Source organism: Filicampus tigris, chromosome 15, assembly GCF_054856515.1.
Source record: "Filicampus tigris isolate MCC_2025a chromosome 15, RoL_Ftig_1.0, whole genome shotgun sequence".
In the NCBI taxonomy this organism is placed as follows: Eukaryota; Metazoa; Chordata; class Actinopteri; order Syngnathiformes; family Syngnathidae; genus Filicampus; species Filicampus tigris.
This window is the reverse complement of record NC_141231.1, coordinates 6208293-6221927: the sequence shown is the minus strand read 5'-3', so window position 1 is coordinate 6221927 and position 13635 is coordinate 6208293. Positions and strand designations below refer to the sequence as shown.

Sequence of the window (13635 nt, the reverse complement as noted above, 5' to 3'; positions counted from 1 at the left end):
TCCCAGCTGTCTTTGGGCAGTAGGCGGGGGACACCCTGAACTGGTTGCCAGCCAATCGCAGGGCACACAGAGACAAACATCCGCACTCACAATCACACCTAGGGGCAATTTAGAGTATCCAAACAACTTACCATGCATGTTTTTGGAATGTGGGAGGAAACCGGAGTGCCCGGAGAAAACCCACGCAGGCACGGGGAGAACATGCAAACTCCACACAGGGAGGCCGGAGCCGGGATCGAACCCACGACCTCTGAACTGTGAGGCGGACGTGCTAACCAGTCGACCACCGTGCCGCCTTATATATATATATATATATATATATATATATATAAATGTCATCTACTGTCAAAATTACAACTTTGCAGGAGATTAAAAAAAAAAAAAGAAACGCCAATTTATTTGAGTTCCCAGGCACTGCATTGTTCAAGTTAAATTATACCTTATATTGTTATTGCCCACTCAAGTCAACATAATACTACAAAAAAACACATTCAATCACTAATTTAATGCTGGTTTTGATTAAGACCTGCATCGTTATCCAGCTTCTGCAGACCCTGCTGATTATTTGATCATTTGAATCAGATGTGTTGCAGCAAGGACAAATGGAAAACAGTCAGGACGCAGACCTCAAGGAACAGGATTGAAGACCCCTGTTCTAGGTCATAATTTGTAAAAATAAAAAATAGTGCAGGGACAATACAGGTCGACTTGTTCAGCTGATGTTTTATTTAGCATTAGCATTGACACCAGAGGCAATCTACTGTTTTCACTTGATATCACAGAAGATGCATTTTGACTTGTAAAGAGTGAAAATAATCAAATGCATTCAGAAATCTTCTTACAAGCAGTGTTATTATGTATGACCGGAATAGAGTTAGAGAGAGAAAAAAGGGCCGACATTGTGCCCTGTTCTTGCTCATCATCTATTCATTATTCATCAACATTACATGTCATCTTATAGTTTTGGAGTCTTTTATTTACACGTACAGCTGAATCCCACCTTCACAACCAGTGGGAACTTCCTGTCGCTTGAATTTTTTGCTTCTTTTATCACATACATTTCTTAAAGAATTATATGTACAACCATAATGTTCTTAAAGAATCATATGTACAACCATAATGTTCCCGGCGGCCCGCTGCCGGGGGGCAAACACACAGTTAAAATCATTACTTGCTTTTAATCCATGAAACAACTTATAGGTTTGTTGAGAATCTTCACTGTTAAGTAAAACTTAGAGCTCTAATTTTCCTCTCCTAACATATGAAGTTAATCGAGAGCTAAAGCTGCTTGTCTCCACCCCCAAAAAAATCTAAATAAATGAACAAAGCAATAATAATAATAATAATAATAATAATAATAATAATAATAATAATAAAACATGAAAAATACAAATATTGCACTTAAATTCAGGACAGCATTGGACCTGTTTGGTGGTTAAGAGGAAAGCTTTGAGCCGAGTGCTTTTGGAGGTGTCCAGCCAGTTATCATTTTAGTCTAAATAAATAGGCAAAGTGAAGTTTTCCAAGTTACTTGTTGTGTATTGCTCAGTATAAGTAAGGGAGTGCAAGTTGTGAAGCCTGGAAACAAAAACGGTGATCAGAGAAATTGAAACCATGTCCTGAGAGATGCTTCCTTGTGTATCAGCTACGTTTATGTGGTTGAAGAAAAAATGGCATTTGACTTCTCCTCTTGTTCCAAGTCCTTTTGTTCTTGACGTCAGTACGACTTTTCACGTCTTAAATAAGTCCATCCATGTGCATTATTTGTCCATGTTTGTCTCAGTCATTCAGACGGGTCATAGATCATCCTGAAACAGAGCTACAATTCTCTTCCAAGACGTTGAGGAAACGAAGATGGGGCGATTTTGTCGTACCAACAGTTTGCAAGTGGTTTCACCGTGGACGTTGAGGATACAAAAGGACTACAATAGAAGAAAATAAAAAGTGACAAACAGTACCGGACTGTCTTCGTGTCTGCAGGTTTTTTTTTTTCCAAAACCCCGTCCTAAATTCTTCTTTCGTACAAAGACAGTGATCTGACAAGCACTCAGTTTTTAGCAAACTGTCCATCCACTCTATTAGTAAACTACATTGCTTTGCAGTGCCGTTGGCTTTCTTGTGACCACCAAAAAACAAACAAGATGTAATAGCAAACAGGATGAAAGACAAAAAAAAAAAAAAAAAAAAAAAAAGGCAAGACAGAAGAAACTTGGCATCCCAAACACTCTCTCTCCTCTGGGGAGAATCGTTTTGCCTCTTATGACGAAGAGGACGTCGAAGTGGAGCTCGCCTTTTTTTGGTTGATCAAGTCCAAGTAGAGTTCTGAGCGCAGGAAACGGGGGTATGAGTCTTTCTCCATCAGCCCGTATATCCGCCTTTGCGCCAGCTCAAAGCAGGAGCGTGTCACATTCTGCAAGTTGTCCTTCGTGTGATCCCGTGTGTACGAGTCCAGGTTCACCTAGATCAGAAAAAATGGTAATTTAAAGTAGATCCAGAAAATCAAGGAGGATACTCGCTTCTTTCTTCTTCCTCACCTCTTTACAAGACTGGATGGCGATGTATTCTGCAAAGATCTTCTTAGCTTTGGAGGCCATTTTGGACTGTGACTTGATTTTCTTGTATTCCTCGCACGCCAGCCAAAATTCCAGATTCTCTTCACTGAACTCGGTACGCAAGAACGCTCTGAAGGCTGCCAGACCATCTAAAAGAAAGCAGGGAGAGAGGGAGGAATGATGATGATGATGATGATGATGATGATGGACAATAAACAAAAGAGAGCGTTGAGTGGAGTGCCATGACAACGCTCCTTGGAGTTGGAGAGCTGGCTGTTTTGAGTCATGTGGTTGGAATAAAACGATACCCCAAGGGAAACAAAGAAAGCAGTCTTCCAAACTACAGACCTAAAACTTGCAGAATGGTATCATTTGTTTTGAAATCCCTTAAAGTGAGACCCCAAAACCTGCACAGTGTTCAATACTGTTAGGACATGTTAGTGGGTCTTGCACAACTGAACTATTCCTTGTCCATTTTTGGCACTAATGTCCCTAACCTCAAAACGTGAGGCACCAAAATTTTCACGGAATGTTAGACCCTATAAACATGGTATTAAGTCTTAGAGAACTGTTCTACCACATTGTAAAATTACATACTGTTTTGCACTAAAATACCTAAAGTAAGAAAATATCTTTTACGATATTTGGACCTGGTACTTTTTCCTTTTTGAATGGGAGTAGCGTTGGTGTTTTTGCATGTTTTCGGCACTAAAATCCCTAATGCGAAAAATGACACCTCAATAGCTGCAGTCTTCAACACTGCTGACCCTTGTATTGGGACTTGCAGAGTGGTACTATAGATTATTGATTTTGGAAAGTCTTCAACATGAACCAGGACCTGGTTCTGAGTCTTGCAGAACAGTTCTACCATTTAATGTTTTTAATAAGAAAGCCTCTTATCCTAAAAAGTAGTATAGTGTGAGTAGTGATTATTGCACTAACCCCGCCTTGGACAAAAATAGGATTTCACAGACCTTGTCCTGACAAGCTACCTCATACAAAGGCATGGGTGTTTTAAAACAACGGGACTGGAGCCTATGCAGCTGGTGGACTTTTCAGAGCAGAGTTAATGATTTGAGGAAGACTGCATCTCCGAGAGAGAATGGCAGGAAGCCGAATCTGTCCGCACCTCCCCGTCTACACCTTTCCGTTCCCATGGATCGAGCAGCATGGCTGATAAGCACGAGCCAAGGCAGGCTGGGCTCTTACTTCACTCCGCGGAAGAGAGGAATTTACTTGCGGAATGAGGAACAGATGTGGCAATGGATTTGCATCAGATACTCTGCTTTAATCAGTACTGAAGTTAGTGGCGGAGGTAGGGGAACGCAAATAGGAGTCATCATGTGTTTCTTAGCCGTGTATCCGGGATTAACTTGCTGGCCAAGGACTATGTCCATGTGGTTGTGTTGATGAAGCATGCTTCTAATTTCCCCCACAAGAGTGCACGCTCTGCCCTCAGACTGTACCCAACCACATGCATGAGGAGACAGCAGAGAAATGAATTAAAGTCACTTACATTTGTGCGTCAGCAGTTTATCAAGCGAGTCCCCCCACTTGAGTGCATCCTCCGGGGTGGGCCTGCAGATAAAAGCAGAGCGGTTCTTGAGTAAACCCATCTCTGCCAGATTTCTCATGGTGTGACCCATTCGCCAGAAGCACTGTGCCACACAATTGAGCCAAAATGCTGCTTCTTTCCTTCCTTCCTTCCTAGTCAATCTAGTCTGTGTCTTAATGCTCTCACTTGCTGGTTACAGGCTTGTGAGTGGCGAGAGCAGCAAGAGCCATGAGTCCTGTCTGCTTGACTCTGCCGGGGGGGAGGCTTTTATAATCCCAATGAATGGAAGTCGGTGAGGCGGGGTAGGAGGGGCTTTGACTAGCCAATGGAGGGATGTTTTGGTTTGAGCGGCCTCCTCCCTCAAGAGAATGTGTCTGGAACCTCCACCACCGGAACACTGCCTTTCATACTCTTTTCACCGCATCAGGAGGCATGCATCTTATCTTAGAACTCAGCAGACAATCTGTCTCTGTAATGAGGAGTTATTTACATGCTACCTGTGTCTGGAACAAGGTGAAATACTGTTTTAGCTTTGACAACCTCCCTGATAAGTTAATGGCTTTTTAAAATAGACTGGGATTTTGGAGTATCCATGTACAATCAATATGCAAACTACCTGGATGTACCAGGTTTGACACTATCCTAGGCAACATTTTAAGACTTTTGAACAGCAGGTAGAAGATTGTCATATTTAAGGAAAATTAAGGTTTTGATTTTGGAAATAGTAATGTATGACAGTTTAAAGGATTTGCCGACATCCTGTTAGATAGACAGACAGACTTTTTTGGCCCCTAGATTAAAATTAATTAAATGAATGTGCCTAATAAGCAACACAAAGGCGAGTAAAATTCTGAACAGGGGTAAAATCTATTAAATTACTTTTAAAATTTAATTTAATAACTTGTCATTTTTAATGTTGATTTTTTTCCATTTTATCTGAATTTACATAATATAAACTGATTTTTTTTTTTTCAAAAGAGCGATGCAACCATTTGACATTCATTACCAGTCATGGTCAAGTCATGAAGAATATAGAAGATTGTCACCAAAAGGGTCCCAAGTTCGATTACCCCCAACTGCTCCAGTGTTACACTCATGATTTGTAACTTTTTGGGGTTTACTACTTACATGTCGTAAATACAATGAATATAATCTCTTAATCGTCTCACAAGAGGGACTTTTCACTGTCAAATGAGGGAACTGCATAGGTGGAAATTGAATTGGAATTGAAGCTGTACCGTCACCGCCCCCCCGTTCCAAAAGTCCTTACAGAGAAGCAACACTGTTGAAATACTTAGGTCAAATTTTGCATAATGCATGTAACAATGAGTTAATTACAATTACAAAACAATGGCACCAAGTATGTGGTCCACCCATTCAACTGCGCACACGTCTGCCTTTCTGAGACGGCCGTCAGGTCATCAGGAGTCAAGTCTACCCGGAAAGGTGGCTCACACGCCCACACACATAGTCAGGAAGTGGCCACTTACTTGACTGACTTCATGGTTTTGTCCAGCTTTCCGGCTGGGTTGCTTCCCGGAGATTCGTTCCTCCGCCGCAGGAAAGCCAAGCGGTTCTTCATGTCTTTGGCCCTGTTTAGAGAAGATAAGAATAATCAGAAGAGCCCAAAAAAATCAGGGTCTGAGCACAAATCCACTGTCCAGTGTCGTAAATCCAGTTCATACAAAATCTAAGCCACACACAGTGAGAAAAGATGAAGAAACTAAAGGCTCGCATACATTGCAAGTCTTCAGGCAGTTGCGCAGGAATAATAAAGCAGGATATTCCGAAAAGGCGTGTTGTCACTTGCTGTTAGCCTCTCATGTCAATGGTTTATCTAACAAAAAAACCTCTCTCCTGTAGATGTGCCCCTGGCAGGTTCCTTGGCAGGGACTGAGCCAAAGTGTCAGAAGAGGAGGAGAGAGACTCAATCCTCACTCCTCTGGTTTGATCATGCCATTCTTCTGTGTGCCCGGAGGGGATCCTGAGAGGGAGCTGACCCCCAGGGCCAGGGCCTCAACGACCCCCCAAATTCATCTCCTGCATCTCAAAAAGTCTTCTGACCGCCCACCGTGCCTGCTTCAACTTTTGCCCCCTCTTTAACATACAACCCAACCACAAAGAGAGTGAGAGAGAAAGAGAGAGAGAGAGAGAGAGAGAGAGAGGGAAAGAGAGCGAGAGAGAGAGAGAGAGAGAGAGACAGAGAGAGAGAGAGAGAGAGAGAGAGAGAGAGAGCGCCATGCTCATCACAAGGTATAACGCTCCCAGAGGCCTCCGACGGAAATGTGCACATTCTCCTAATCCCACGGTGCATGTCCTGGCTTTTCCCAACCTGAAGCACATGCGCTGTAATTGGGATGTGACCTCACTCAACACCCATTTCCTGAGTCCCTGCTTTTGATTTCCACTGTGAGTTGGCAGGTCTGCTAATAGTGCAGCATGGACGTGTGGCTGCCAACTGTCCCTCTACCAGCGACCGACCGAAACCCCCAGATGGAAGATAAAATGAAGGAACCGGACTTCCACAAATACATGCTTGGAATTCTAAATTGCACATCCACATTGTTATGAGTCTGAATGGTAATCATGTGTGATAGCATCATATATTATCTGTGTGTGTGGGATACCAATTTAGGCAGAACAGGAAACAAGCCTGTGTACAGGTTACAGATTACGTTTTCCTCTTCAATACACGGGTTCCTCAATCTATGTTGTCTATCAATAACCTACGCTAATGTAGTCGTCAAGTTAGAATTATTGTTAACATTGGAATGAATACAATCTTACATTTGGTGTCCCATCATTGAAAGACACTGCTATGGTTTATCCGAGGAATTGTCTGATTTAGTACACTAATACGTCTTTTAAAAGTTTCCCAAACAAACGACTACAAAACAATCAATGTCCATACAAAAATGCAAATAAGACCAGACCAGTAGTTGGCGACATAATGTTGCAAAGAACCATGTTAAAAATGCTTTTAAATGACGTAAATTGGGTCGGCGCTTCGTTCCTTGCATCACTAACGTACGCTAAGGTAGTAGTAAAGTCATAATTACAGCAAATCTTTGTACGTAAAATACTTCTAGTCAATAAATATTAAACAATCAAATAAAAAGCAGTAAGTATGGCAGAAGATGACACACCCAGATTCTGCCATGAGATGATGTATTCCTACACCGCACGCTGTTCGTTTCCTCAAAATGCTGTATGTTGGGAATTACATAAAACAAGTAGTTCCTCGGAATAGAGACACACTAAAATTCTTACAATGGTCTTGGATATGTATGGATAAGTTAAGGTGCTATTTTATCTGAAGAGACCGACAGCAGCAAGAAAACCAGTCGCTGCAGCAGAGTGGAGAATGTGGAGAATTGTACTACATTAATAAGGCACAGCAACAGGGTATGCTAATGTTAGCATTTTTGCCATTTGCGGCCATGTATCCTCCAAAGTCATGATGAATCAGTGCAACCAATAAGTGAGCAGCATTGGTACCTGGTAATTTTGCCACTGGAAAAGCGTCAGTAGTAGTCATGGTCATAAGCATATTTGTTCATTCAGGGGAGTGAATGTGGCTCATGCGTTAAAGATATTAATATGCAAGTGATACATGTGTATTAGATTTGCATCAATGTAACTTTATTCTTAACACTGAGGGAACAACAACAGAAGCCTAAACCTTCCCTTGAAACAAATTTCAAAATCAATTCCCTCTCATATCCTCTCCTCTTAATCATGCCGAAACACCTCAATGTCGATGCAGTGGCATACACACGCACATGCACACAGAGATGACTCATCGGCCGATTGAAAAGATTCTCATGGTGCTGCGTGAATCAGCCTTAAAGCAGATGTGAAATGCAGGCTCGGGCTCTTTCTCTTTTGTGGAAACAACTGGGCACTCTTATGTGAACAATTCACACTTGTCAGCCTTAGGCATACACTGTTACCCCAATAATAAAACCTCTTGTTGTTAAACAAACTCATAACACAGGAGCAGGCTCTATTTTTTTGGGTGGGGAGTTTACACTGAAATTCTCTCTAACTCAATCTACTTTGCCTTAAGAATATTATGCCGGTCCAACAAAAGCAGATTCCTTATTTTATTATTGTGAGAAGAAGCATTTTACATTTTAAGGCGGTGAGGATGATGTCATGACTTTTGAGTGAATCCAGTAAACCTTTGTCCTGCCATCGTGTGGCTATCAACAGATACTGCACAATTTCAGTTTTATTCCCCACTATGCAGCTTCTCAGGCAAAACGGGTCCTTGCAGGCGTAACAGTAAAATCTGGATTTATTTCCTGGTCCTTTTCATACAAAATCCAACGCCGGATATAGCTGTTTGAAGTGCGGGTCCACAAAGCTGGGGCGGCTTTGGGAATTATATGTTGAATTGTGGCCACGTCAATGCTAGCCCCAGGAACAGCAACAGCTGCTTGCTTTCAACACAAAGGGGCGTAGCCAATGGGTCTAAGGTGTTATACTTCACAGTCTTTTTGCGAACCTAACACTGCTACACATCTGATACTACGTTGGAAGGTGGCAAATTCATGGGACAACTACTGGCAACTCCCCTACCCCAGAATACCCTGTTGGTGATTTACAGGAAGTCATAGAAGAACAAGAAATCGAGGCTGCTAGGCTAACTTTGTAACGACTTTCGGGTGGCAAACTTCACTTGGCATTTTTATTGTGGTGAATGACTTGGAAGAGACAAACAGCTGCTCCTCTGTGTCATGCAGCAGCACGAGTGTCATGTCGATTCCACATAAGACACACGTAAGGATTTGTTTGTGTAAATATTGATAATGTAAAGACTGTCAGCCAGACCGTTTTTACAGATCTAAGAGGGGAAAAAGCACTTTTAACACACCCCACAGCATAGGATAATCGCTCAAAATAATCTTTCAGAGACATTAGAGAATCAGTTCATTTTTTACTTTGATCGGGAGGGGCAAAAAAATAAATAAATACATTTATCCGATTATTGGTTTTATGTATAACCCACAAAAGTCTGAAACTACACTACTCAAAGAGAAAATTATTAGACGTCAAGATTTGCCACAATAATCCGCTACCACCTATTATTTTAAGCAGAATAGAATGGTCAAACCGACTTTCTCTTAATAGTTCTGTGAAGAAAGTAAAGCTCTGGAGCTAAACAAATGCCCCCCTTCAGTTTAGCATTGGAACTTTACTTTTCAGGACTTTCTTGCAGTTTTCCCTCTTTTGTAAAACCTTCCTTAAGTGGAAAGGTTAGACTACAACCTGCAATGACGCATGTGATAGTTAAAACTCAAATCAGCACTGCTATTGAGTGCTTGTTCAAGAGCTTTTATTGTCTACTCTCAATACACTAATGGCCATTCCCCAGGTCCCCATTTTAACATCACCTCACATTCAAGCGTTTCAGTTTTTCGTTATCCCTCCATCTGAGTCGCCTAAAATAGCTGCATCGTCGTCTGATTTCAAACAACACCCATGCAATTACCTTAATCTGTTTTATGGCTGGAACATTACCTGTTTGTGATGATCACAAAAGTACATCCTGACGTTTCAACCCCCGCTGGCCTCCCTGATCGTATTTTCCAAACCCCCGTCCATGTCGTGACACTGGACCGTGAGGTTTAGGGTCTGAGCGGGCTTCCACAATTATCTAATGGCTGGGGCCCTCTGTATTCCCTACTTGCTTGACTCACATTAGTTGAGCTAATGGCAGTGTGCAAAGTAGGCCGCACTCCCCGGGAGAGGCTGCAGGCATGCTGTAGATGACGGCGTAGCACTGAGGTGAGGTCTAAAATGACGAATGCCGGAGCTCTTTTGTTTACACGACACTGTTTTGAACTACAACCAGATTAAAACTTTCCGTCCTTTCGGCTATTTGTTTATATGACGACAACACCTTGAAAGCCAGTCTCAAAGTGGAAGTTCTGCAAAACCACCGTGTTGCAGTTTTGGTATAAATGCGAAGAAACAGAAGACAATAGCAATGTTCAGTGTAGGCATTAACAACAAAGATGGCCCACAAATTAGTTTATGCTTTTATAGCAACGTGTACATGCACTGAATCAAGATCCGTTAATCAAAATAGAGTGGAACTAATGTCAGATCACTTGGAGTTTGACGACTACTTTTGAGAAAATTTGCTTTTAAGTTTGGAAAAAAATAAATAGATCAGTAAAGACCTCAAGATCTCATCAGTTAAATAACAAGATTAAGCGTTTTTTTCTTTTACTTTGGTTGTTTTGGCAATACTTATTCCAAAAGGGCTGTTAAGAGAAGAAGAAAAAATATTTAAAAGTTATGCAAAGTGACTGATCTCACACTGAAGTTACAGTTTACAGTGATTAGAAAAACAACAACACATTTTGTCATGTCTGCATGACCTGACAGTAGAATACCATTTAGATTATCTTTTGTAAAATCATCCCTCTCTGGCGTCATCTTATGCCTCTAATTTAATTTTTAATTATTATTTCCGAACTTGTCACGGCGTGACTAAAACAAGGCAATCAGAGACTGAAGAGACAGAAGGCGTGACCGCCGCTCACAGGGGCTTGTGAGGACACATGCAGGCTCTCACAAAGGAAACTATCATAGTTTCTTGCCCAATTATTTAACTCCAGTTAGAAAAACAAGTTAAAAAGAAGGAATTGGAAAGCTTTCTACTTCATGTCAAGGAATATAAAGCAGTGACATGCGATAAAGTTCATGACTATGCCTCTGGAGTCTGATATAAAAATAAGAACCTAAAATGGAAGATTACACTACATTTTCATTTTGACCTTCATTGAAACATGTTTCAAATAAGGTCAAAATAGAATATTTTTCCAAAGCTTGCGATTATGCTTCAATCAACTCAACACATTATTTTTTACTCTTTATAGGTGGATGGACATGTAGGCGAAGTGACAGTATTGCCTCACTTGCCTACCCTGACCACACGTCCCTGATATTAAGGTGTTGTTTGAGGCGTGGACGGCTGCAACGACCAGCGCTGATGTGTTTAATTGATTGTACAATCCAAAAAATACAACATCAAACCAGTAACATTTCATTTTTGGCAGCCAAAACTTTCCAGTTGTTACTAGGTCGCTGTCATGTAAACATAGCCTTTATTTACAGAAGGCTGACAACGTGACACTGCACATGTTTGTGTTTGTGCCAGCGTAGTGGGTTAGTGACACTTTAATGATCGTTGTTTGTCCTGTTCTTTGCGGTCTGCTGCCAAAAGCAGTCAAGATGCACTGCGGAAAGTGTACTGTAGGCATGGAAATCTAATCACGGCGGAAAGAAGGTCACAGCAATATTCCTAGAAGAACGGTGAAAAGGGGAATTGTCCTTAATTGTATCCATAAATATCCCAACACAGACACGTGCCTCTCCCTCGAATGACACCTAAAAGGAAGAGATCTATTTTCTGAGCCTCCTCGACACACACACACTGCCGCAGACCATGTGAACATCCTATGCTTAGAATCCAGGTTGGTATGATGATATTAATAAAAAGGTCTCCAGTTACAAGTCAAAGCAGCTTCCTATACGAAATACTGTAGCTGGGAAGGCCTCACTGGGGAATTCTCCCTCTCCCTGGCTGAGACGGTCAAATGACATCCACGGTGGGGTCACATAGCTTCTTGCCAAGATTAGAATTCCTACGGGATGCTTAAACACATACACAGACAACCATGCATTCCTCCTTCTTACCGTTCGAGGTACTTCTCAGAGAAATTGAGCATCGTGTGAAACATGGCCATAGATTTGTTTGGCGTGACGGCATGTAAGCGTGTGTCTTAAGGGTGCGGGGTTATTTGGCAGTCACATTCCTCTCACCCCCTGGAGGCTCCGGCAGGAGTCTTTATAGCGCAGAGTTAGGAGGAGGCGGACCCTCGCACCACCAAATGGCTCTGTGTGTTTAGAGTGGATAGATTCCTTCCAGTGAGGCTGGATGGCTTTGCTCATACACCGACATTGCATTGGAATGACAACAAATCACTGCTCCTCTCAGTCTATTCGTCAAGTGCAAAACCTGGATGTACAGTATTATAATCAAGAATTTTGTGTTATAGATGACAAAGCCATTTATAATTTGATTTTATGTGACAGATAACCAGTCATATTTCCACTTTTTCTAATAACATTACATCTAATAGAGTCTTGAATTGGTTTTGTTTTCAATGTGGTGTTGTTGGGCAGTTTATGCTTACGTTGCTTTAAAACAAATCGTGTATATTTACTACACTTACACAAATCCTTTTGTGACTCGGAGGCTTATTTTACTAGAAAATATTGGTCAAATTATGCATTTGGGAGTACGATATTTCATTTTAAAAAATGTATACTACCACTCTAGATCGGTATGTGTCAAAACGGTAATCCTGTAAAAAAGTGACCAAAGCAGCAGTAATTTTATGTGAGCAACCTCTTATTATTTCATTGGCATCTCCTACACATTTTTGGTTTATTACCGTACTTTGTTGCTTATTGTCAGAAAATGGAATGTGTTTGGCTCAAGTTCTTGGGTGAGAACATCACCTGCCCTGAGTCAACACAATAGAGGGGGGAGGGTGATCTGGGGTTAGGTTATGGCAGACATATTGGGGATGGGTTCAGGAAAACAGCTGCACTCGGATGACCAAATAATGAGACAGTTTGAGAAAACAATGAGAGGAGTAAGTGTAGGAAATGAGGGAGGCATACGAAGCTGGTCAGACGGGCCTTTACAGAATATTGCCATAATCCTATAAAAGAGTTGTGTCTCAATTTAAGACATGAATAATTAAAACAAAAAACACACAGCCTCTTTCCATTCAATTGTGGGGAGGGTGAGCATTTTTGGGGAAATTCCATTTCACGTCACAGTCACATGGTCCGTGGCATGGCCTAACTCCGTGTTGACCACAAATAAGGATTTGCAAAATTATTGAATGTGTTTAACATTTAAGATCGTTGACCCCGACTGTTTTCTGAGAACTTCAGGGGGAAAAATGATCAAAATCTTAACACATCCCACACCACAGGAAAGCCATTCGGAATATTGAGACATCTGATAATCGGTCGGCCCTTGCAGACTTTGAATGAATGTAAGAAAAAATGTTCAAATTAGATTGGGTTATTCACTACATTTAATTTGATTATCGGTATGTGTGTACCCTATTTTAGTCTCTTCCCCAAAGAGGATCTGTAAAATTGTTGCTACCATAGGGCAGACAGCATTTACCCTTCGTACCAAATCCAGTGAGGTTATGATACCGACACGATCGTGCATGCCATGATCTGATATTTACATAAGTGATGTCAATGCCAGCGTCTGGTTTTGTGTGTAAAATTGATTATTTTTAACACAACAGGGAAGGCAAAGTGTGCAAAGAGTGTTAAACTTCACACTCCTGTCCCAGCATCACAAAAGGTCTATAGGCCAGATTTACACTGCATCGCTCGCATAGAGTCAGCTGCGATAGAGTAAATCTAAGCTACAGTAAAAATATTGACAATTGAATCTGATGTAAATATGATACATTT

At 41.4% G+C, this 13635-nt stretch overlaps 1 protein-coding gene across 6 annotated transcripts in view; it reads right to left on the bottom strand.

Annotated features, from left to right (window-relative positions):
• Positions 1-703: 703 nt before the first annotated feature.
• rgs3a (regulator of G protein signaling 3a) overlaps positions 704-13635 on the bottom strand; it is a 133539-nt gene continuing 120607 nt past the window's right edge. For all 6 annotated transcript variants that reach the window (XM_086054458.1, XM_086054459.1, XM_086054455.1 and 3 more), the window contains 4 exons: positions 5598-5699; positions 4069-4130; positions 2535-2701; positions 704-2458 (listed from right to left, as the gene is read on the bottom strand). In XM_086054458.1, the coding sequence (XP_085910584.1) occupies positions 2258-2458; positions 2535-2701; positions 4069-4130; positions 5598-5699 (532 nt within the window). In that variant the 3' untranslated portion in view covers positions 704-2257. The remainder of the gene's footprint in view (positions 2459-2534; positions 2702-4068; positions 4131-5597; positions 5700-13635) is intronic.